The sequence below is a fragment of the Adelges cooleyi genome, unplaced genomic scaffold, assembly GCF_023614345.1.
Source record: "Adelges cooleyi isolate 19-005CV unplaced genomic scaffold, UGA_ACOO_1.1 ACOO_flye_CR_arks_rails_tigmint_CR_PRNA_21, whole genome shotgun sequence".
NCBI classification, from domain to species: Eukaryota; Metazoa; Arthropoda; class Insecta; order Hemiptera; family Adelgidae; genus Adelges; species Adelges cooleyi.
This window is the reverse complement of record NW_026095871.1, coordinates 1092571-1120173: the sequence shown is the minus strand read 5'-3', so window position 1 is coordinate 1120173 and position 27603 is coordinate 1092571. Positions and strand designations below refer to the sequence as shown.

The 27603-nt window shown below is 28.8% G+C and overlaps 1 protein-coding gene across 3 annotated transcripts; it reads left to right on the top strand.

Moving 5' to 3' along the window:
* Nucleotides 1–2958: 2958 nt before the first annotated feature.
* Nucleotides 2959–24853, top strand: LOC126834827 (uncharacterized). 3 transcript variants are annotated; one of them, XM_050567015.1, is made up of 8 exons: nucleotides 2959–3055; nucleotides 22812–22841; nucleotides 22995–23045; nucleotides 23179–23208; nucleotides 23644–23667; nucleotides 23964–24011; nucleotides 24302–24322; nucleotides 24747–24799. In XM_050567015.1, exons 1-8 carry the CDS (start codon nucleotides 3001–3003, stop codon nucleotides 24782–24784), a joined length of 297 nt encoding a protein of 98 aa, XP_050422972.1. In that variant the 5' UTR covers nucleotides 2959–3000; the 3' UTR covers nucleotides 24785–24799. The 3 variants fall into 3 exon arrangements, with proteins under 3 accessions (XP_050422972.1, XP_050422973.1, XP_050422971.1); XM_050567014.1 differs by lacking the exon at nucleotides 2959–3055 and adding an exon at nucleotides 22630–22731; XM_050567016.1 differs by lacking the exons at nucleotides 2959–3055; nucleotides 22812–22841; nucleotides 22995–23045; nucleotides 23179–23208; nucleotides 23644–23667 and adding exons at nucleotides 7445–7549; nucleotides 7629–7670; nucleotides 8006–8026; nucleotides 8189–8212 and having other exon boundaries at nucleotides 24747–24853.
* Nucleotides 24854–27603: the final 2750 nt, after the last annotated feature.

Sequence of the window (27603 nt, the reverse complement as noted above, 5' to 3'; positions counted from 1 at the left end):
TGGCACATAACCGAAAAAGCGTTACCAAAAAAGCGTAACGAAAAAGCGTTACCACACGGAGATGATGTTTCATGTTTTATATTTTTAGCGGTTAGGCTTTTGTTTAGTTGGTTTTTGTTTGTACAAATTGCTCAGAAAATATTCATCAACATTTGAATACACAATCGTACTAGAAGTGGGTCATTCGAAACACGGATTTACAAAAACATATAGTTGGTAATATGTTGGAGTTTTAAAAAAATAATAAACTAAGAAACAGATGTCTAAACAGTATCATGATACAAAAACAATACTGAACAAATAAAAAAACTATATTATTTTATTTTTTTTTAATAATTCATAGTAAGCCGTAAAGTTTTAGTTGAAAAATATTTTATGTATATGGCCTGTACATAAAAAACAACCGAATATTTGACTGTTAAGCGTGTACATATTGTACCTTAGCTAAGCGATAAACTAATATGAAAAAAACAAAATGAGTTTTCATAATTCCCATTAAGAATGTAATATAAACTGAAAAAAAGATACGGAAAAAAATATTTTTAAATTAAATTAAAATATCAATTTATTACAGAGTGGGGGTTTAGCTTCAATTAAGACTTTTAAAGGACAAACCACAAAAGTTTATTATATTATGTGAGATGACTCAAATTTTGATCCCTTTAAGCTTATTTGCAGTCACGCATTAATTTGTAGTGTACATGAGAAAAATCATAAATGGCCTATACATAAAAAAATAGCGAAAAAAAACAGTTTTTGAATATTTTACATTAAAGCGTGTATACCTATTATACTTTAACTAAGCAATAGTCTAATATGAAAAAAAAAATTTGTTTTCATAATTCCCATCAAGAATATAATATAAACGAAAAAAGAGATAATACGGAATAAATATTTAAAATTTTTACGGTTAGGTACGGGGGGAATTGGTTTTAGAAGCAAAGAGCTTAAATGGCTCGTAAAAGCTTAAAAAAAAATAAAAAAATAATTGAAAATATTATTATATGTTTAATGTTTCATTTTTTAACACAATGATTACAGGCCCTTTTGATCACTAAGCCCTATTAAATAGGGCATATTATATTATGTTGAATGTCGAAAAGGACATAATTCAAAAATAGTTAACCGAAACTGGTTATCGACCAGTAAACATTTTAGTACAATATTCTCAATTTGCTATCAAAAAAACTAAGTTGGGAGAGGGGGAGTAAAAATAAAAAAGTTCTGAAAATTTGATATCACATTGTATAAAAACAATTTGAAAAAAAAATGTAAATCCTATTAAAAAAAAAAAAATTATTTTTTAATTTTTTATTCCAAAAATGATCTTGACTTGATACTATGTAAAATCTATTTATTCGTATTTAGAAGCTTATAATGCTAAATCAGCGAAAAGAGATTTTGTATAACGAAAGTTTGTTAAAAAGTATACAAAAAATTATCATTGTCTTAAAAATAAAAAACATGTCCTCTCTTAACATTGAACATATAATAATATTTTATTTTAACTATTCTTCTATATTATAATATAATAAAATTAATATAAATTTTATTAGGGTAAAACTATACTCTAATTTTATAACGATACTTAGGAATGCTTCCGTATAATCTTACTTTCAGTTCTATTAAAATTATATATTATAAAATTGTTATTATTGATTGATTAAGATTCGTTCTGAAATACAAATGGTAATGCTATAACTATGATATGTTTCATTAATGTTGGTTGTGTGTGCATATAAGACATGTTTACCTGTGCCCCGAAGGGATCCCCTACGACAGCGGACCCTATAACAATAACATATTAAATATAACACCATTATACGATATTATGGTTGTTATGGTTCGATCTGTAAAAAATACCGACCAACTATTGTGTATATGAGTAAAATTGTGTTTTTCAAATCACATTATAACATTTTTAAAACCTATGGTATAATTGTTTTATACCTAAAATATTATTATATAATACAATTAATACACGAATGCTATATTTACTAATTAATATAAAATGCTTCCGTATATTCTTACTTCAGTTCTTAGAAGTTTTTAGTTAAAATGATTAAGGTTTTTAAAAAATAAACCGGGTTTGTACAATTAAAAAAAAACAATTTTAATATTAAATAATATGCCATTGCACGCATATTCTGGAAAGTGCTCAGCCCCTCAATTTCGTTGAATAATCATTATTATTATGTGTTATTGAATGTTAAATAAATTTTACTTATTAACATTCCTGCGATTTGTCGTCAATATCGTTATATAATTGGAGTATTCTATTTTCCTAAAAAAATCTATATTAATTTTATCATAACATAATAACATTTTATAACGCGATTTGAAAAAAATGATTTTACTCATATGCACAACAGTTGGTCGGTAATGTTTACAGATCGAACCATGTTATTGTTATAGCGTCAGAGCAGATGTTGTTTTTTTTTTAACTTAAAAATATGTGCAAATAATAAAATCATGATTATATTGCATATAATTTTAAAAGGGTCAAGTTTTGAGTCATCTCACATAATACATTAGGCTTTTGTAGTTTGTCCTTTAAAAGTCATAATTGAAGGAAGCTAAACCCTTTTTCGGTTTAAAAATTTAAAAAATTTTTTTCAACTACCACAATACGGCTTACTAAGAATTATTGAACAAATAATAGTATATTATGATTCTTTATTTTTCAGTATTATTTTCGTACCATGATTCATTTTAGACATCTGCTTCTTAGTATGTTATTTTTTCAAAACTCCAACATGTTACCAACTATACGTTTTTGTAAATCCGTGTTTCGAATGACCCACTTCTAGTGTATTCAAATGTTGCTGAATATTTTCTGAGCAATTTGTACAAACAAAAAACAACTTACAAAACATGTGGTTTTTAGTATTAACAAAACACCATGCAGCTAATATAAGAAGAAAAATATAGTAGGTACTTAGTAGTATTCCAGTTACTTCCAAAGGCAAACGACAGTTATCTTTATATATACTGTCAAAAATGCGTTTCTTATACATTTTTATGATGCTTGTATTAGTTCTAACAAAGTTGTCAGGTATTTTAATAAATATAGTTTTTGTAATTTCGTATAAACATTAACCACCTAAATTTAACATAACCCTTTTGTTTTTCAGCGGGATCTGGGACTGGGGGAAATATAAATCGTAAGTTATTATATCAATTACTAAAAAAAAGCTTACTAATCTTTCCAAAGCGTACACTGAGTAATTTGAAAGTATATTATTTTTGAACGAATTATCAATTACACATTTTTTAAGCTTAAATATTTATAATATTTCTATTATATTACATTTCAGTGGGATCTGGATCTGGGTCTGGGTCTGGATCTAAGACTAAGGACAGTAAGTTATTTTCTTTGTTTACAAAAAATGCATATAAATCTTTCCAAAGCGTACACTGAGTAATTTGGAAGTATATTATTTTTGAACAAACTATTAATAAGATACTCATTTTTTAAACCTTAAAAAACGTTTTATTTCAGCATTCATAATATGTACAGATTATGTCTCATCGTTAGTTTATACAAGGTCTCACCATAATTGATCGATAATGATCATTCAGCTAGACCCGTAATTTTGTTTTCGATATTGTACAAGTGTACACATAACTAGAATTTCATTGTTCTAGAATTTTGTATAAATATTATTCACCTAAATATAACAAAATCCTTTTGTTTTTCAGCGGGGATACCACCTGAAAGACGTAAGTCATTTTCTTTGTTTTACCGGAAAAAATCAATTACACATTTTTTAACTATAAACAACCGATAATATAGTACTAATAATATTAATGCTTCGTCATTGAGTATACCACAGTTATATACTTTATCTGAATATTTAAGATCTCTTTCATTTAATACCAAATGTTACGTGGGGTTAATGACTAAACAATTTTGACAGTTTGTTTTATACCGACAAACCGTTTTTTTTAAATCTTGTTCGATAAAACACAAAACGTAATTATATGTTATTTATAATTATCATAGCCCTAATCAGTAATCTCAACTTAGTATAAGAAAAAGTTACACCAAAAAACACCAAAATATAACTATTAATAATTTGAATACTAACCACTGCCTTTTTGTTTTACAGATTTACCAGCGCGTGAGTTGTTTTCATTATTTTACTAAAACAAATTCATCCAAAAATCTTTCCAAATCATGTATTGAGTAATTTGAAATAATAATATTTTTGAACGAACTATTAGTAAGACACGCATTTTTTAAACCTAAATAAATGTTTACAACATTTACAACGGTTTGACTAAATTATCTTCACTACTTAACTTTGATTATTTCTACTGGATACAAAATATACAGCTTATCTTTATTAATAAAACGTTAGTTAATATCTTACTACAAATGTACGCAGTACAATTTTTGTACGTACAATAAAAGGAACCTAAATATATATATATATATATATATATATTTAAAAATGTTAAATATTACAGCAAAAGCACGAAATGTACACACAGAACGATAAAAAGTGAAAGGTTAGAATATGTTGTCATACCTAGAGTTAAATTATACTTTTGAGCTAATTATGCTTACTATTTAACTCTAAGTTATTTTTACTGATTTTAAATGATACAGGTTATCCTTACCAACAAAACGACAGTTATTAGCTTACTATAATTTACACTATACATTTTAATGTACAACAGAAGGAACCTAAGTTTATATGCGGTTCTGTACCTGCGGTCGGAAACCGTGACATCTTACAAACGTTTAGTAAATTGTTCACATATCTTATCAGCAGACAAGACTTGATGAAATTCTTTTCTAACTCAACCGCTTCAAATTTTGATTACGATATTAAAATATTATCATGCCAAAAAAGTGCGTGCACCGTGACTTGCATTGTGTATTCAGAATCCGGAAAAATCATGTGCCGTTTTGTTGATACATTGAAGTATTGTCAATTTATTGTGTTTATAAAATCCCTAATTGCGACTAAATTTTATATTGCCCTACAATTTACGATGAAAACTAATAAACTTAATGATTTCAAAAACAAAAACTTGTTCCTATTAGTAATAGTGAAAATGTTGTAATCAAATTTTTGATATTTGACATAATATTATGCCCCCGGCTACTGAAGATTTTAAATTTTACATTCATATTCCATAAACATTAGAATATATTACCCTGATGTGGAAATAATAACTAATCATTGCTGATGGTAATGATAATGACAATTAATATGGAACAGCTGATATTGACGACAAATCGCAGGAATGTTAGAAAGTAAAATTTATTTAACGTTCAATAACACATAATAATAATGATTATTCAACGAAATTGAGGGGCTGAGCACTTTCCAGAATATGCGTGCAATGGCATATTATTTAATATTAAAATTGATTTTTTTTAATTGTACAAAACCGGTTAATTTTTAAAAAACCTTAATCATTTTAACTAAAAACTCCTAAGAACTGAAGTAAGAATATACGGAAGCATTTTACATTAATTAGTAAGTATAGCATTCGTGTATTAATTGTATTATATAATAATATTTTAGGTATAAAACAATTATACCATAGGTTTTAGAAATGTTATAATGTGATTTGAAAAATACGATTTTACTCATATACACAATAGTTGGTCGGTATGTTTAACAGATCGAACTATAGCATATTGTTTTCAATATCGTACAAAGGCGTTATATTATTTTAACTGAAAAATATGTGCAAATGATAAAATATATTATATTGCAAATTATTTTAAAGGAATTACGATTTGAGTCATCTCATATAATATATAAAATATTTAATAGTATTAATTGAGCTAATCCCTTACTCAGTTTAAACATTTAAAAAAAAATATATTTTTCAACTATATTTTTCGGCCTACCAAAAAATATTTAACAAATAATTGAATAATATAGTTCTTAATTTTTCAGTATTATTTTTGTACCATGATTCATTTAAGACATCTGTTTCTTAGTATGTTATTTTTTTAATACTCCTACATATTACCAACTATATGTTTTTGTAAATTTGTGTTTCGAATGACGCACAAACAACGAACGTTTGTTAAAAAGTATACAAAAAAATGATCAATGTCTTAAAATGGAAAATATGTCCTCTCTTAACATTTAACATATACAGGGTGATCCACTTACCGGGATCCATTCAATATCTCATAGGGTTTAATAAGAATAGTTAATAAAATATTTACGTTCCAATTGAAATTTTAAAAGTTGCTATCAAAAAAGTTGGGAGGGGGTAAAAACAAAATAAATGTGAAAAATTGAGATTGCATTGTATAAAAGAAATATGAAAAAAAACTATTAAATTTCTTACTAAACCCTATGACATATTGAGTGGTTCACGATAAGTGGATCAACCTGTATTTTCATTTAATTATTTTTAATATTTTTTCCGTAAAATTTTTTTTTCGTTTATATTATATTCTTGATGGAAATTATGAAAACGCATTTTGTTTTTTCATATTAGATTATTGCGTAGTTAAAGTGTAAGGTATACACGCTTTAAAGTAAAATATTCAGTTGTTTTATTTTATGTATTATTGTTTGACTCGAAATTTTATAAAACCGGATTATTTAAAAAAAATTAATACCTCCCCTGCATCGCATCGAAGCTAAAAACGTTAATTATTTTCGTTAAAAAATTCCAAGAACTGAAGTAAGCTGTAATATTATACGGAAGCGTTCCTATTAACGTTATATAATTGCATTATTGTGTTTTCCTAGTGTCATATATATTAATTTTTTTACATATCAAGATTTTAGGTATAAAAACAATAATACCATAGGTTTTAGAAATGTTATGATGCGATCTGAAAAACATGATTTTACTCATTTACACAACAGTTGTTCGGTAATGTTTACAGATCGAACCATAACATGTTGTTTTCAATATCATACATTGGTATTATATTTTTTTAACTGAAAAATATGTACAAATAATAAAATCTATTATATTGCATATCATTTTAAAGGGATCAAGATTTGAGTCATCTCACATAATATATTAGGCTTTTGTAGTTTGTCCTTTAAAAGTCATAATTGAAAGAAGCTATACCCTTACTCCGTTTAAAAATTAAAAAAAAAATTAAACTAAAACTGTACGGCTTACTAAGAATTGTTGAACAAATTATAGAATATTATGTTTCTCTATTTTTCAGTATTGTTTTTGTATCATGATACTTTTTAGACATCTGTTTCTTAGTATGTTATTTTTTCAAAACTCCTACATATTGCCCCAACTATATGTTTTTGTAAATTCGTGTTTCGAATGACCCACTTCTCGTACGATTTTGTATTAAAATGTTGATAAATATGTTCTGTGCAATTTGTACAAACAAAGAACAACTTATAAAACATGTAGTTTTTACTATTAACCAAATACTACGCAGCTTATATAAGAAAAAAAATATAGTAGGTCACCACTAGTAATCCAGTTACTTCCAAAGGCAAACGACCGTCATCTTTATAGATATTGTCAAAAATGCATTTCTTGTGCACTGTTATGTTGCTTGTGGCAATTCTAACATTATTCTCAGGTATTTGAATAAATATAATTTTTGGAATTTCGTATAAGCATTAACCACCTAAATATAACAAAATCCTTTTGTTTTTCAGCGGGATCTGGGTCTGGATCTGGGTCTGAGGACTATTCTACACGTATGTTTTTTTCTTTGTTTACTAAAAAATGCATATAAATCTTTCCAAAGCGTACACTGTAGTAATTTGGAAGTATATTATTTTTGAACGAACTATTTATAAGATACTCATTTTTTAAACCTAAAAACATTTCAGCATTTATAATATGTACAGATTATGTCTCATCATTAGATTATACAAGGTCTCACCATAATTGATCGATAATGATCATACAGCAAGAACCATATTTGTGTTTCCGATATTGTATAAGTGTACACATAACTAAAATTTCATTGTTCTAGAATTTTGTATAAATATTAATCACCTAAATATAACAAAATCCTTATGTTTTTCAGAGGCGACCCCGCCTGAAAGACGTAAGTTAGGTTTTTTTAGTAAACACAGAAATCTTTCCAAAACGAATTATCAATTACAAATTTTTTAAATAACAATTATTTTTGAAATTTATTATAAATATTTACCACCAAAATATAATAATTTATAATTTCATTAATTACCACTTCCCTTTTGTTTTACAGCTTCTCATACAGCACCAAAATTGAGTAAGTTATTTTCATTGATTTACTAAAAAAAGCATACTAATCTTTTCAAAGCATACACTTGTGTAATTTTAAAGAATATTCTGGTATGTTGAACTAAATCAACTGATAAATAGTCATTATAATAATTTTTTTTTGGCTGCATATCTAAGATCACTTTTGTTTATTTAACAAAATATGTTGCGTGATGTTACTGCCTTTGAAATGTTACTCGTGAGATAACTAGTTATCGTCATTAGATACTAGTGAAAATTAACAAAAAAATAATTTAAGTTTGATTAATAACAACCATTTTTGAAATTTTGTATAAATATTAACCACCTGAATATAACAAAACCCTTTTGTTTTTCAGCGGTATTTGGGTCTAAACATGGATCTGGGTCTGGGGCAAATAAAATACGTAAGTTATTTTCTTTGTTACTAAATAATGCAAATAAATCTTTCCAAAGCGTACACTGAGTACCTAAAAACCTAAAAAAATGTTTACAGCATTTATAATATGTACAGATTATGTCTCATCATTAGATTATACAAGGTCTCTCCAAAATTGATCGATAATGATCATACAGCTAGACCATCATTTTATTCCCGATATTGTATAAGTGTACACATAACTCGAATTTCATAGTTCTAGAATTTTGTATAAATATAAACCACCTAAATATAACAAAATGTTTTTGTTTCTCAGACGGAAAAGCGGCTTATGTAGATAAAAGTAAGATTTTTTGTTTTACTAAAAAAAACATACAAATTTGTTCAACTTGAGTAATTTTGTAGAATATTTATATTTTTGAACGAATTATCAATTACATAATTTTTAACCATAAATTATAGTATTTATAATATGTACAATTATAATGATTCGCTCTTGAGTATACAGTAGTCTGGTGAACAAAGTCGTTTTAGTCATTATAATTATATCCTTTATCTGCATATTTAACACCAATTTCATTGATTAACAAATGTTACGTGGTGTTAATGACTAAACATTTTTGACAATTTGTTTCATACCGACAAACTGTTTTTTTTTAATTTTGTTCGAAAACGTAATTATATGTTATTTATAATTATCAGAGTCATAATCTCAATTTAGTATATTAAAAAGTTTAGGTTTTTTTTTTTTTGTTTCTTTCATTCGCCAACAATAATACTTACCAAAATGCATTACTTGTAATTTGTTATGGTGCTAGTAGCAATGTTAAAGCACTCGAGTGTACATAAGTAACAATAATTTTTGAAATTTTTTATAAATATTAAACACCAAAGTATAACAATTAATAATTTGAAGACTAACCACTGCCTTTTTGTTTTACAGTTTTACCAGCGCGTGAGTTATTTTCATTACTTAACTAAAACAAATTCATCCAAAAATCTTTCCAATTCATGTATTAAGTAATTTGAAAGAATAATATTTTTGAACGAACTATTAGTAAGACACGCATTTTTTAAACCCTAAATAAATGTTTACAGCATTTACAACGGTTTGACTAAATTATCTTTATTAACAAAATGTTAGTTAATAACTTACTACAAATGTACACAGTACAATTTTTGTACGTTCAATAAAAAGAACCTAAATATATTACCTATAATATATATAATTTTTTTTAATATTACAGCAACCCCAAAAAAAAAACCAACTCCTAAAGATGTGAAAGGTTAGAATATGTTATCGTAGCTAATTATGCTCACTATTGAACTCTAAGTTATTTTTACTGAATTTAAATTATACAGGTTATCCTTACCAACAAAACGACAGTTATTAGCTTACTATAATTTACACTATACATTTTAATGTACAACAGAAGGAACCTAAGCTTATATATAAATTTTTTTAATTACTGAATTTTTAGAAAAACACGAGAAATAGCAACACCAGCCGCGCAATCGCCGAACGGGCAGACTACGGGCATTATACATTTAATACAAATTATATAAATCATAATTTTAATTATTTTAAACATAGCGCTTCACGCAATATATGTTCACTTTTATTAGAATAAATAATAAATAAATAAATCATTCAACTATAAATAAAAAAAGAGCATTTTATTAATTAAAGGTAATATACGATTTTTTTGTGCTTAAGAGGATGCCATACCATTTGAAAATAATCGTATGTGTGTTTATGGAAAAGAGTGATTTCAAAGCGAAATAGTCATAGAGAACATATTTCGATATCATTAAAAAGAAAAAAACTTTATCTAGATTCGCTCGTCGGATTTTTTGAGAAAACGTAAATTCTATTTTAATTACACGCGTTTATAAAAGTAAAATAATGTCTTAATTAAAATAATAGTTATGAAAATTGTGTAGATAATATAAAAAACAAATCGACGAAAGAACCTAGATTAAGTTTTCATTATTTTAATTATGCAAAAAAAAATTGTCTACACTTATTATATAGTCAATATAGTGAATAATATGCGTAGTTATGTTTAGATGACATTTTTTCTTTGAATCGCTGTCAAAAAAAATGTGATGGTCCTAAAAAAAATAATAAAAAAAAAAAAGAGTCCTAACTCGAAACTAAACCAAGGTCTCATTCGTTAAAATAATTTAATACAAATCGGTTATCAGATATTTAAGAAAAAATAATTAATTACTGCTAGAGCGCTTAAATGCCTTTCTAGCGAATTATTTTACAAAACGAACGATTCAAATAGATTGTGAAAAAATTGTGCAATTGTCTTAATGCAATAATAAGTCTTAACTACTTATAGTGAATTTGATCATCTACGATTTCGCATTGAAACGTTTGTTCAAAAGTTTTTTTAATACAGAATAAATAAAATAAATAAGTAGAATAGAATAGAAAATTAGAATCATATAATACACTTCCTTAATGATATAACCAAACACTTTATTCGGACCCAACGCGGCTTATTGTGCTTGCTGCACATATAAAGTACATCATGAACAAATTACATTGCACGCACACATCATGTATACAGCCTTTACGTAATTAATTTACTAAAAATATACTAATCAATTATTCTAGAAACCATAAAATTAAGTACATGCATTCTAGTTATAATGTAAAAAAAAAACAGTTACCCAACATTAAAATTTAAGGGACAATGTAAAAAGAAAAATTAAACCTTGAGTTTTTACTACTTAATTACTTTATTTTGTCTTTCTATAATGCTTCATTATTTATTTTATTCCTTAACTAAATTTATTTGCGAAATAGTAATTCGATGAATAAACTTTTAGTTGGAGAACCGGGCCCAAATTAAAAATATTTTTTCCGTATTATCTATTTTTTCGTTTTTATTCTATTCTTGATGGGAATTATGAAACGCATTTTGCTTTTTTCATATTAAATTACCGCTTAATTAAGCTGTAAGGTATGCTTTATCTATTATAAATTTACTATAAAAAAAAAATATAATACCATTGTACGATATTGAAAACATCATAATATGGTTCGATCTGTAAACATTACCGGCCAACTGTTGTGTGTATGAGTAAAATCGTATATAGCCTATACATAAAGAAAACAACCGAATATTTACTTTAAAGCGTGTATACCTTACACCTTAACTAACCGATAATCTAATATGGAAAAAACAACACGTGTTTTCATATATCCTATCAAGAATACAGTATAAGCGAAAAAAAAAAATTACGGAATAAATATTTAAAATTTTTAATAAAAAAACGAAAACATTATTACATGTTTAATGTTTTTATTTTTTAACACAATGATAATAGACCCTTTTGATCACTAAGCCCTATTAAATAGGGCATAGTGATGATAAGGAGGTCGCAGGTTTAAAACAATTATTACAATTGAAAGTGATAAAATCACTTTCGAATAAACGCTTCGATGCGAATCAGTAGTTAGTATTTTCAAACCATTAAAGTCCAAACCAAGCACAGTATACACCAGCAAAATGAGGTGCAGTGCTTATAAATTAGCATCAACGCGTTTATTTGAAAGACATTTCATCTAGTACAGTATGGTGAGGGAATATGGAATCAAAGCATAGAGGGGACGGAGAGGTCACAGGTCTATAGAAATTATTTTTAATAAAAATGATCAAGTTCTTTATTTTGGTATTTTAAGTGTAGTAAAGCACAAAAGTCAAAATATACATTTTAAAAGAACATCTGCTGCGAATCTACTACAATAACCTGATTTGATCAGTAAACAAAACCAACCAACTATTGTATACATACAAGTGTAATATCATGCTTTTCAAATCGCGTTATAATAATAATTCTAAAATCTTAAGTATTTGTTTTTATACATAAAACATTATTAGAATATGTTAATAAAATTAATATAGATTTTATTAGGAAAAAACAATACTCCGATTATAAAATATATATTCGTATGGTGTATCTGACCGGGAGGGCTATAGCTAACTTATGCCAGTTCGTTCGCCAGAGGGCGCATGTCATTTCTGCCATGCTTGTCGGGGGTTGATGCAGTAATAAGTATTATTCAAAGAAATTGAGGGGCTAAGAAGCACTTCCTAGAATATGCGTTCCAAGGCATATAAAATTACTTTAAAATTGTATAAACCAGTTTATTTTTATACAACCTTAACAATTTTCAATAAAAACTCCTGAGCACTGAAGTAAGAATATAAGGAAGGATTCCTAGTATCGTTATATAACTGGAGAATTGTTATTTTTCTAATAAAATCTTTATTAGTTTTATTATACAGTAATATTTTAGATATAAAACAATAATACCACAGGTTTTATAAATGTTGTAATGTGATTTGAAAAATACGATTTTACAGTTAAAATATTTATCAGTTCCGCGCGAACAGTCCGCTAGTGCGTACGCATTTTATTCCGCTCTCGAGTTATGTTCAATTCTATGGCTCTACCCCACACGGAAAAAATCTGCATTTCACACCAGACGACGAGTGTTGTACTCTACACTTAACTAGCCTTGCTGAGACTTAATTTTCATAAGTTCGCACCAAGTAATATTGCTAATATTATTATACATAATTTTCGCGTGTCTGCTATACACTCATTACAAACGTGAGGCACCGACGCTCCGCTGCGTGTGGTGACCTTTGGACTTTCGATAACACACAGCGACATGGCTACTCCAACCACTTCTGACGGTCCCGTATCGCCTATTAAAATTGTACGAAACCAGATAGTCAACAACAAAAAAAATAAAAACCCAACTAATGACAATAAACGTCCATTATCATCTTCCTCCTCCCCACCGCAATCACCACTTACTAACAACATAAAGAAATCAAAGTTATTTGTAACTTCAAACCGCTATTCTGTTCTCACTACTGAAGAACCCGACGTTGACGATAACATATTTAATGATACTAATCAGGAGCAGCCGGATACCAACAATAATGCACCGAAAAGCATGCTACCTCCACCCATTTTTATCAAAGGCGTTCTTGACTTCATAGGCTTGCGAAAAAGTTTTTTGGAGATCATTGGCCCAGACACTTTTTCTTGTAAATCAACAACGAATCAACTCAAAATACAGACAGATACCCCAGATAATTATAGGAAAATAATACATTTCTTAAAAGAAATTGACGCCCAATATCACACTTATCAGTTAATATCAGACAAATCTTTAAGAGTTGTTATTAGAAATTTACATCCATCCACCCCAGAAACAGATATTGCCTCAGCACTAGAAGAAATAGGCCACACTGTCAAAAATGTCACCAACATCAAACATCAGCTTACAAAAACACCGTTGCCCCTCTTTTTTGTGGATATTGACCCTAAAGGTAGTGACAGTAACATATTTGATATTTCCTCCCTTCTACATACAAAGGTTAAAATTGAGGAACCCTATAAGAGACGACAGATACCTCAATGTCAGAACTGTCAAGCCTATGGCCACACCCGTTCCTACTGTGCACACCAACCAAAATGTGTCAAATGTGGGGCCAACCACCCCTCCCCCTCTTGTAAAAAATCACCAGACCTACCAGCTAAGTGTGCCCTCTGTGAAGGACCACATCCAGCTAACTATAAAGGATGTCAAATATACAAGCAACTAAGCCGCAAACATAACACTTCAAGCAAAAAACCTCAACAACCACCGCCACTCAACCCAAACTCCAACCCAGAACACCGCCATCTACAATCAACCACCGAAAACTCGCAAAAACCACGTTCGTATGCAAATGTAACTGGGAGTAACCAACCCAACCTAAATCCTACACCAACAAACAACAACGAAATATCACTCCTTAAATTTCTTGATGAGTTTAAGTCAATTATTAATCCTCTAATATCCCTCCTCACTACAGTTCTTTCAACCCTCATTAAGCCCAATAATGTCAACTAACCTTACCACTTCAAAATCGCTTCTCATCCTAACTTGGAATTCCAACGGCCTAACAAAACACAAAAACGAACTACTAGCTACACTACAAAACAATAGAATTGACATCGCACTTATCTCAGAAACCCATTTTACAAATTCCTCACATTTCAATCTACCTGGCTTTCAAGTCTTTAAAACTAACCACCCGGATGGCACAGCACATGCCGGAGCCGCCATCATAGTTAGGTCCTCACTAGTGTTCTATCCCCTACCACAATATCAAACAGATCATATACAAGCTTCTGGTATATCCCTGACACTAAACAATATCCCCATACATATCTACGCAGTATACTGTCCCCCTCAACATACCATCACTTTAAATCAATTTAATAACTTTTTCCTTACACTTGGTCAAAAATTCATCATAGGAGGTGACATTAACGCAAAGAACACACATTGGGGCTGTCGTGCGAATAACCCTCGTGGAAACACTCTTAAATTCCTAACCCAATCACAAAACTATAAAATTCATTCTCCTCCCTCTCCAACCTACTGGCCTACTTCACACAGAAAAAAAACCAGATATTCTCGACTTTTTCATATCTAAAATCCCAAATAGTCTACATACCTTGACATCCAACCTAAATGACCTGTGCTCTGATCACTCATCTGTCCTTTTAACAATTGATACTGCTCCCTTAAATAAACTAAAACAACCTAGTCTTATTCAAGGCCGGATGGACTGGGATAAATTCAGGTTAACGCTACAAAATCAAACCAATCTTAAACTTAGCCTAAAATCTCCTGATGAGATAGATGAAGCTGTACATCTCCTCACCAAATCAATTCAAGAAACAGCTTGGTCATGTTCCACTCCTTACCCTCCTACAATACACACTGAAAATCTTCCTTTACATATAAGAGTCCTTATCTCTGAAAAAAGAAGAGCCCGCGCTACCTGGCAAAGAACTAAATACCCCTCTGATAAACGGAAATTTAACAATCTATCTAATAAACTTAAAAGGATTCTAGCCTCAGTTAGATCTAAAAACTTCACCAGACATCTTATTTCCTTATCATCCAATGATAACTCACTCTGGCAAAATACAAGGAAAATCCTTCGATCCAAACCATTTGTACCTCCTCTGAAAAAAGCCGACGGTACTTGGGCCATCAGTGATCTAGAAAAAGCCAACCTATATCGCCACCACTTAACGGCTACCTTCCAACCACACTATAATGTTATATGTCCAAACCAAATTGAAAAAGTAGACAGTTTCCTCTCCTGCTCTTTACCCATGACTTTACCTCCTAAACACATTAGGCCAAGTGAAGTTAAACACGCAATTCAAAAATCTGCTAAACGAAAAACCCCAGGCTATGATCTAATTACTGCAGAAGTGGCAACACAACTACCAAAAAAAACTTTACTCCTACTAACTTACATTTATAACTCTATAATCAGACTCTCCTACTTTCCAATTCTATGGAAATTTTCAGTGATCATCATGGTTCTCAAGCCAGGAAAACCCCCGGACTCCCCGGAATCATATAGACCCATCAGTCTTCTTCCCTTATTTTCCAAGATTTTTGAAAAACTTATTTTAAAACGTACCCTTTCTGCCATTGAAATCAACCTCCCTAACACCCAATTTGGTTTTCGACACAATCACTCAACTATACACCAAGTGCACCGCCTTGTTGACAAAGTATCATACACACTAGAAAAAAAGCTAGTATGCACGGGTGCATTCCTAGACATGGCCCAGGCCTTCGACAAAGTGTGGCATGAAGGCCTCCTCTTTAAGCTAAAATCCTTTCTTCCTCCATATTTTTATCTATTATTTAAATCCTACTTAGAAAATAGACATTTCGCCGTACGTTCAGGTTCCTCCTTGTCTGAAATATCTTCAATTCGTGCTGGTGTGCCTCAAGGTGCTGTCGCAGCCCCTTTATTATTTAATCTTTTTACCTCAGATCAGCCCACAACACCTTACACCACTACCGGTGACTTTGCCGATGATAAAGCTCTTCTAGCCCTCCACGCCGATCCTGTAACGGCGTCAAACTTCATCCAAAATCACCTAAATCTATTATCAACATGGTATAAAGATTGGGGGATAAAAATCAACGAGACTAAATCCGTCCACTGCACATTCACTTTAAAACAAACAGACTGCCCTCATATTTATCTCAATAACATACCCCTTCCAACCGCTCAAAATGTTCGATACCTGGGTTTACACCTAGACCGGCGTCTTACTTGGGCAACTCATATCCATGCTAAGCGTCTCGTCTTAAACAACCGCCTCCGTCAATTACGCTTCCTTCTAACAACAAAACACCTCAACCTCCAAAACAAACTTTTAATTTACAAACTACTCCTCAAACCCATTTGGACCTATGGCATCCAGCTATGGGGAGCTGCCAAACCATCCAATATCTATAAAATACAAACATTTCAAAATAAATGTCTCCGTCTATTAACAAAAGCCCCATTTTACGTCTCCAATGATACCCTCCACAAAGATCTCTCCATCCCAACAGTCCTTAACTCTGCCAAAACCTTCTACAAACGCCTACACTCCAAAACCTTTAGCCATAAAAACCCCCTGATCTCGGAACTATCCGTGCACACAATCCCTGGTGACCCCAGAAGGCGCCTAAAGCGAACGTGGTGTCGCGATCTATTGATTGACTAATCCACGATCTCACACGTCATGAAGTACCAGCTCTGGCTGGCCTCTTCTAACAAGTCTACTGTATCAATGTATTATTATATATTTGCCTACCATGTAATTTATCCTTTGTTCTTATTGTAATTACATTTATTACAGATTGTACAAATTCTAAATAAAAAAACAAAAAAAAAAAAAAAAAAATATTTATCAACATTTGAATACATAATCAAACTAGAAGTGCGTCATTCGAAACACGGATTTACAAAAACATATAGATCGTAATATGTTGGAGTTTTGAAAAAATAACATACTAAGAAACAGATGTCTAAAATATATAACACCATTGTACAATATTGAAAATAACATGTTATGGTTCGATCTGTAAACATTCCCGGCCAACTGTTGTGTATATGAGTAAAATCATATTTTCAAATCGCGTTATAACATAGATAATACAGATAATATTACAATGTGAATTTGATATATGTTAGTTTTAATCATATTTTGACATTTTCATGTCTTAGCTCTGGCACATAACCGAAAAAGCGTTACCAAAAAAGCGTAACGAAAAAGCGTTACCACACGGAGATGGGGTTGGGGACGGGAGATAGGGATGGGAGATAGGGGTGAGAATTAGCCGCTACATAACCGAAAAAAGCGTTACACTGTTATCTGATATGAGAGAAGAGATAGGGGTGAGTGATAGGGTGGGAGATAGGGGGTAGGGGATAGGGGTGAGTGATAGGGACGGGAGATAGTGGGTAGGGGATAGGGGTAAGATATAGAAGATAAGAGAAAAGAGATATGTTGTACGTTCAACGTTCAACTTAGAACTAAATAATAAATTCAAAATAGTTTAACACTCTATGTTAAGTTAGTTTTGGCCAGATAATAAACACTACAATTTTAGCCAGAAACTTGATTGTACATAATTTTTTAATCTCCTTGGCCTTATGCTGTAACTGGAAGCTCCATGTAATTTTTTTTTTTTTAATTATAACTCCACAACTAATCTTAATTTATTCGGTACTTCAACGAGACATGAAAATGTTCTATCGTGGTTGCAGACTCGGCTGAAAAATGGCTGATTTTTTTTTAGCATAGAATATGCTTTAGTCTTGGCCCCCCAGCCCAAAAATGACACTAAATTTTGACTCTAAATTGCGATACTAAATTAGCGCGCCTACTATAAACATAAATTGAAATAATAACGAGTAGTCGCAGCTTAGGTTTTAACCACCTCCCAACTTAGTATTTTTGATAGCAACTTTTGAAATTAAATGGTAATGCATATATTTCATTAACTTTTTAAATTTAGAATAATATACCAAACACTTTAACTGGTTGATAATTAGATTTTATAAATTATTTTTTAAGTTATATGAGTTTAAAAGTTAGGATGGGACCCCCTCCCACTTCACCAGTGCGGTTAAAAAATGCGGGCAGATAAAAATAATACTACACTCCAACTTTCCTCCTGCCCTAAAATTGAAACTTCAATAACTAAAAAATAGTTCATCGAAACTATTAAACTTATTTTTATTTAGTACATTGATTTTAATTTCAAAAGTTAATAAAATGTATCCGATATTCAAAATTCACAAGTTGCTATCAAAATGTTGGGAAGGGGTAAAAATAAAAAAGTTCTGAAAAATTGTTAAAACATGGAATAAAAACAATATGAAAAAAAATGTAATTCCTATTAAATACTATGAGATATTAAGTGGCCAATGATAAAACATAAATCACCCTGTATAATCATCATAAATCGCAAGGAGATTGTAAATCAGAAATAATCACTACTTAGAATATAATAATTTTATTGTATAATAATATTTTAGGAATAAAACAATAATAACTTAGGTTTTAGAAATGTTATTATGTGATATGGAAAACATAATTTTGCTCATATACACAACAGTTGGTCGGTAATGTTTACAGATCGAACCATAACAAGTTGTTTTCAATATCGTACAATATAGTTATATTACTTTAACTGAAAAATGTAAGCAAATGTATAATAGATGAAGTCTATTATAATGCATATAATTTTAAAAAGAACAAGATTTAAATCATGTCATATAACATAATAAACTTTTGTGGTTTGTCCTTTAAAAATATTAATTGAAACTAAGCCTTAGGTACTCTACTAATTTTATAACGCGATTCGAAAAACATGATTTTACACAATTACAATAGTTGGTCGGTATTGAATACAGTTCGAACCATGTTATTGTAGTAGGGCAGATGCACAGCAGATGTCCTTTTAATATTTATTTTCAGACTTAGTGCTTTGCTATACTAACTCTACTAGTTATCACAAAAGAATAGTAATAGTCATTAACAATACATTTATTCTAAAAATATTTAAGTATGGAAAAACTAAGTAATATTTAGTTGTAAAGGTCTGGTCGACTATTCTGTCTTGTTCGACCCGTTCAAATCTTAGACGGCTTCTTTTAATTAAAATATATTCTCTGGTTAAATACTATGAGATAATAAGTGGCCCATGATAAAAAAAAATAACCCCGTATAATCACTACTTGGTAGCTTGCTGGCTTAAGCATGTTTCATGTTTTATATTTTTAGCCGTTAGGCTTTTGTTTAGTTGGTTTTTGTTTGTACAAATTGCTCAGAAAATATTCATCAACATTTGAATACACAATCGTACTAGAAGTGGGTCATTCGAAACACGGATTTACAAAAACATATAGTTGGTAATATGTTGGAGTTTTAAAAAAATAATAAACTAAGAAACAGATGTCTAAACAGTATCATGATACAAAAACAATACTGAACAAATAAAAAAACTATATTATTTTATTTTTTTTTAATAATTCATAGTAAGCCGTAAAGTTTTAGTTGAAAAATATTTGATGTATATGGCCTGTACATAAAAAACAACCGAATATTTGACTGTTAAGCGTGTACATATTGTACCTTAGCTAAGCGATAAACTAATATGAAAAAACAAAATGAGTTTTCATAATTCCCATTAAGAATGTAATATAAACTGAAAAAAAGATACGGAAAAAAATATTTTTAAATTAAATTAAAATATCAATTTATTACAGAGTGGGGGTTTAGCTTCAATTAAGACTTTTAAAGGACAAACCACAAAAGTTTATTATATTATGTGAGATGACTCAAATTTTGATCCCTTTAAGCTTATTTGCAGTCACGCATTAATTTGTAGTGTACATGAGAAAAATCATAAATGGCCTATACATAAAAAAATAGCGAAAAAAAACAGTTTTTGAATATTTTACATTAAAGCGTGTATACCTATTATACTTTAACTAAGCAATAGTCTAATATGAAAAAAAAAATTTGTTTTCATAATTCCCATCAAAAATATAATATAAACGAAAAAAGAGATAATACGGAATAAATATTTAAAATTTTTACGGTTAGGTACGGGGGGAATTGGTTTTAGAAGCAAAGAGCTTAAATGGCTCGTAAAAGCTTAAAAAAAAATAAAAAAATAATTGAAAATATTATTATATGTTTAATGTTTCATTTTTTAACACAATGATTACAGGCCCTTTTGATCACTAAGCCCTATTAAATAGGGCATATTATATTATGTTGAATGTCGAAAAGGACATAATTCAAAAATAGTTAACCGAAACTGGTTATCGACCAGTAAACATTTTAGTACAATATTCTCAATTTGCTATCAAAAAAACTAAGTTGGGAGAGGGGGAGTACAAATAAAAAAGTTCTGAAAATTTGATATCACATTGTATAAAAACAATTTGAAAAAAAAATGTAAATCCTATTAAAAAAAAAAAAATTATTTTTTAATTTTTTATTCCAAAAATGATCTTGACTTGATACTATGTAAAATCTATTTATTCGTATTTAGAAGCTTATAATGCTAAATCAGCGAAAAGAGATTTTGTATAACGAATGTTTGTTAAAAAGTATACAAAAAATTATCATTGTCTTAAAAATAAAAAACATGTCCTCTCTTAACATTGAACATATAATAATATTTTTTTTAAACTATTCTTCTATATTATAATATAATAAAATTAATATAAATTTTATTAGGGTAAAACTATACTCTAATTTTATAACGATACTTAGGAATGCTTCCGTATAATCTTACTTTCAGTTCTATTAAAATTATATATTATAAAATTGTTATTATTGATTGATTAAGATTCGTTCTGAAATACAAATGGTAATGCTATAACTATGATATGTTTCATTAATGTTGGTTGTGTGTGCATATAAGACATGTTTACCTGTGCCCCGAAGGGGTCCCCTACGACAGCGGACCCTATAACAATAACATATTAAATATAACACCATTATACGATATTATGGTTGTTATGGTTCGATCTGTAAAAAATACCGACCAACTATTGTGTATATGAGTAAAATTGTGTTTTTCAAATCACATTATAACATTTTTAAAACCTATGGTATAATTGTTTTATACCTAAAATATTATTATATAATAAAATTAATACACGAATGCTATATTTACTAATTAATATAAAATGCTTCCGTATATTCTTACTTCAGTTCTTAGGAGTTTTTAGTTAAAATGATTAAGGTTTTTAAAAAATAAACCGGGTTTGTACAATTAAAAAAAAACAATTTTAATATTAAATAATATGCCATTGCACGCATATTCTGGAAAGTGCTCAGCCCCTCAATTTCGTTGAATAATCATTATTATTATGTGTTATTGAATGTTAAGTAAATTTTACTTATTAACATTCCTGCGATTTGTCGTCAATATCGTTATATAATTGGAGTATTATATTTTCCTAAAAAAAACTATATTAATTTTATAATAACATAATAATATTTTATAACGCGATTTGAAAAACTTGATTTTACTCATATGCACAACAGTTGGTCGGTAATGTTTACAGATCGAACCGTGTTATTGTAATAGCGTCACAGCACATTTTGTTTTTTTTTTTAACTTAAAAATATGTGCAAATGATAAAATCTATTATATTGCATATAATTTTTAAAGGGTCAAGATTTGAGTCATCTCACAAAATATGTTAAACCTCTGTAGTTTGTCTTTTAAAAGTCTTAATTGACAGAAGCTAAACCCTTACTCCGATTAAAAATTTAAAAAATATTTTCAACTACCAAGAATTACTAAGAATTATTGAACAAATAATAGAATATTATGATTATTATTATTATTTTTCAGTATTATTTTCGTACCATGATTCATTTTAGACATCTGCTTCTTAGTATGTTATTTTTTTCAAAACTCCAACATGTTACGTTTTTGTAAATCCGTGTTTCCAAAGACGCACTTCTAGTACGAATGTGTATTCAAATGTTGCTGAATATTTTCTGAGCAATTTGTACAAACAAAAAACAACTTACAAGACATGTGGTTTTTAGTATTAACAAAACACCATGCAGCTAATATAAAAAGAAAAATATAGTAGGTACTTACTAGTATTCCAGTTACTTCCAAAGGCAAACGACAGTCATCTTTATATATATATTGTCAAAAATGCGTTTCTTATACATTGTTATGTTGCTTGTATTAATTCTAACAAAGTTGTCAGGTATTTTAATAAATATAGTTTTTGTAATTTCATAAAAACATTAACTACCTAAATTTTACATAACCCTTTTGGTTTTTCAGCGGGATCTGGGGCTGGGGGAAATCCAAATCGTAAGTTATTATATTAATAACTAAAAAAAAGCTTACTAATCTTTCCAAAGCGTACACTGAGTAATTTGAAAGTATATTATTTTTGAACGAGTTATCAATTACACATTTTTTAAGCTTAAATGTTTATAATATTTCTATTATATTAAATTTCAGTTGGATCTGGATCTGAATCTGGGTCTGGGTCTGGATCTAGGACTAAGAACAGTAAGTTATTTTCTTTGTTTACAAAACAATGCATATAAATCTTTCCAAAGCGTACACTGAGTAATTTGTACATTTCTGGAATTTTGTATAAATATTAACCACCTAAGTATAACAAACTCCTTTTGGTTTTTAGCGGGAGCTGCGTCTTGGATAAATGCAGTTCGTAAGTTATTTTATTTGTTTTACTAAAAAAATCATACAAAGTGAGTAAGTATATTATTTTTGAACGAACTATTAATAAGATACTCATTTTTTAAACCTTAAAAAACGTTTTATTTCATCATTTATAATATGTACAGATTATGTCTCATCGTTAGTTTATACAAGGTCTCACCATAATTGGTCCAAAATGATCATACAGCTAGACCCATAATTTTGTTTTTGATATTGTTACAAGTGTACACATAACTAGAATTTCATTGTTCTAGAATTTTGTATAAATATTAATCACCTAGTAAACACAGAAAACTTTCCAAAACGAATTATCAATTACAAATTTTTTAAATAACAATTATTTTTGAAATTTATTATAAATATTTACCACCAAAATATAACAATTTATAATTTCATTAATTACCACTTCCCTTTTGTTTTACAGCTTTTTATCCAGCACCAAAATTGAGTAAGTTATTTTCATTGATTTACTAAAAAAAACATACTAATCTTTTCAAAGCATACACTTGTGTAATTTTAAAGAATATTCTGGTATGGTGAACTAAATCAACTGATAAATAGTCATTATAATAATTTTTTTTTGGCTGCATATCTAAGATCACTTTTGTTTATTTAACAAAATATGTTGCGTGATGTTACTGCCTTTAAAATATTACTCGTGTGAGTTTAATTAATAACAACCATTTTTGAAATTTTGAATAAATATTAACAACCCAAATATAAAAAAATCATTTTGTTTTTCAGCGGGATCTGGGTCTGGGCCTGGATCTGGGTCTGGGATAGATGAAAGACGTAAGTTATTTTCTTTGTTACTAAATAATACAAATAAATCTTTCCATAGCGTACACTGAGTACCTAAAAACCTAAAAAAATGTTTACAGCATTTATAATATGTACAGATTATGTCTCATCATTAGATTATACAAGGTCTCTCCAAAATTGATCGATAATGATCATACAGCTAGACCCATAATTTTGTTTTTGATATTGTTACAAGTGTACACATAACTAGGATTTCATTGTTCTAGAATTTTGTATAAATATTAATCACCTATATATAACAAAATCCTTTTGTTTTTCAGCGGGGAAAACACCTGAAAAACGTAAGTTATTTTCTTTGTTTTACCGGAAAAAATCAATTACACATTTTTTAACTATAAACAACCGATAATATAGTACTAATAATATTAATGCTTCGTCATTGAGTATACAGTAGTGTGGTGAAAAAAGTCAATTTAGTCATTATAGTTATATACTTTATCTGTATATTTAAGATCTCTTTCATTTTATACCAAATGTTACGTGGGGTTAATGACTAAACAATTTTGACAGTTTGTTTCATACCGACAAACCGTTTTTTTTAAATCTTGTTCGATAAAACACAAAACGTAATTATATGTTATTTATAATTATCATAGCCCTAATCAGTAATCTCAACTTAGTATAATAAAAAGTTACACCAAAAAACACCAAAATATAACTATTAATAATTTGAATACTAACCACCACTGCCTTTTTGTTTTACAGATTTACCAGCGCGTGAGTTGTTTTCATTATTTTACTAAAACAAATTCATCCAAAAATCTTTCCTAATCATACACTAAGTAATTTGAAAGAATAATATTTTTGAACAAACTATTAGTAGGACATACATTTTGAAACCTAAATAAATGTTTACAGCATTTACAACGGTTTGACTAAATTATCTTCAATACTTAACTTTGATTATTTCTACTGGATACAAAATATACAGCTTATCTTTATTAATAAAACGTTAGTTAATAACTTACTACAAATGTACATAGTACAATTTTTGTACGTACAATAAAAGGAACCTAAATATATATATATATATTTAAAAATGTTCAATATTACAGCAAAACCACGAAATGTACACACAGAACGAGAAAAAGTGAAAGGTTAGAATATGTTATCATACCTAGAGTTAAATTATACTTTTGAGCTAATTATGCTTACTATTTAACTCTAAGTTATTTTTACTGAATTTAAATTATACAGGTTATCCTTACCAACAAAACGACAGTTATTAGCTTACTATAATTTACACTACACATTTTAATGTACAACAGAAGGAACCTAAGTTTATATATACATTTTTTTAATTACAGAATTTTTAGAAAAACACGAGAAATAGCAACACCAGCCGCGCAATCGCCGAACGGGCAGACTATGTCATTATTCATTAAAGAAAAATTATATAAAGCATCATTTTAATTCTTATTAACATTGCGCTTCACGCAATTTATGTACCCAATTCTTAGAATAAAATAAAATAAAAAACTTACTATGTCTATGCAAATAATTAATACATCTTTCAACTATAAATAAAAAAAGTGTATTTTATTAATTAAAGGTAATATAAGATTTTTTTGAGGACGTCATCCCATTTGAAAATAATCATAACGTGTGTTTATGGAAAAGAGTGTAGGAGGTCTCATACTTAAAAAAAAATATTTAATTATTCCTAGAGCTCTAAAAAGTATATCTAGCGAATTATTTTACAAACGAATGATTCAATTAGATTTTGAAAAATTTTGCAATTTTGCAAATTTAAAAAAAAATTATGTTTGCCTGTTACCACAAGAGTACAAAAATATATTCTAAAATTATGATATAATTAATAAATTTAAAATGATGAAAAATAAATGGGTTTTTTTTTGTTAAACCATGTACGTTAGACAAAAACATTAGAAGGGTACAGGGAAAAAACAGCAAAATAACAAAATACTTACAACTTTTAAAAAAATGTCAAACTTTAACTTTAACGATAGAAATCTATCGTCATTCCATCTCTCTAATGGATAACCCCCCCCCCCCCACCCAAGGCTCATATAATAATCTCAGTAATATTGGTACTTTTCGGACAGTCAATACTACTTTTCGGGATATCCTTCTTAACGTCTAACATTAATAGTTTTAAATTGTACTTATAAGTCAAAAAGTTGTGTATTATTTTGATATGATTAGAAAATGTCAAAATAAACATCACTTGCTTGTATCCTGACGGGACCCCGAATTGATTTTGGTAATAAAGGACATTTAGGATGCGGGTGCAGCGATTGTCATCTGCTTTAAATGCATAGAATTCATAGGCTTTTCGGTTTTTCATAGACAATGAACTATGCCTTTGCTTTACAAATTATTATGTAATATAAAACCAGCTGTTTTGTATATATAGAAATATTGGTAGGTATCATAATTTTAGTCGTTTGTCTAGGATTAAACCTAAGTATTTTAATGTGTCGGTTAGGTTCGGAACGGGGTGTGGTAAGATATAAAGTGTTATAATTTAGTATGTTAATATATAATTCTTATTATTAATATACAGGGTGATCCAACTAACGTAAGACACTCATTTTCTCGGAATATATGAATATTTTGAGACGTTTTTTTCCCTTAAACTTATAGGTTCATATTTTATTACTACATTTTTCAATATTTAGAATATTTTTATCATCAACCCTCATATGTAAAACAAGTATCGAATTTAGTTTTTTTAAATGGGAACGAATGTTTATAACTTGATAAATCTGTAGACACATTTTTAAAACATTTATAGCGTTTGAATTTCTAATTTTCATCAATCGGTTCCCTACTTATTACGTTGTAAAGATTTGAAATTTTGATCCCTGAATATTTGGCATTTCAACACAGGTAGCTTATTACTTACTATTAAATAATATTATTGACCCCGTCGATAAAACCGATAGCCAGATACTAATAATACTCTTATACATTTTTTTTTATAACATATGGAGAAGCGGTTCTGTACCTGCGGTCGGAAACCGTGACATCTTACAAACGTTTAGTAAATTGTTTACATATCTTATCAGCAGACAAGACTTGATGAAATTCTTTTCTAACTCAACCGTTTCAAATTTTGATTACGATATTAAAATGTTATCATGCCAAAAAAATGCGTGCACCGTGACTTGCATTGTGTATTCAGAATCCGGAAAAATCATGTGCCGTTTTGTTGATACATTGAAGTATTGTCAATTTATTGTGTTTATAAAATCCCTAATTGTGACTAAATTTTATATTGCCCTACAATATACGATGAAAACTAATAAACTTAATGATTTCAAAAACAAAAACTTGTTCCTATTAGTAATAGTAAAAATGTTGTAATCAAATTTTTGATATTTGACATAATATTATGCCCCCCGGCTACTGAAGATTTTAAATTTTACATTCATATTCCATAAACATTAGAATATATTACCCTGATGTGGAAATAATAACTAATCATTGCTGATGGTAATGATAATGACAATTAATATGGAATAGCTGATATTGACGACAAATCGCAGGAATGTTAGTAAGTAAAATTTGTTTAACATTCAATAACACATCATAATAA

Bases quoted from the DNA above. Each gene is read 5' to 3' on its own strand.
- LOC126834827 (XM_050567015.1), top strand. From the start codon at position 3,001: ATGCGTTTCTTATACATTTTTATGATGCTTGTATTAGTTCTAACAAAG. The intron at 3,056-22,811 runs GTATTTTAATAA...TTGGTTTTTCAG, and splicing joins AGTTCTAACAAAGTTGTCAG to CGGGATCTGGGGCTGGGGGA. The intron at 24,012-24,301 runs GTAAGTTATTTT...TTTGTTTTTCAG, and splicing joins GTCTGGGATAGATGAAAGAC to CGGGGAAAACACCTGAAAAA.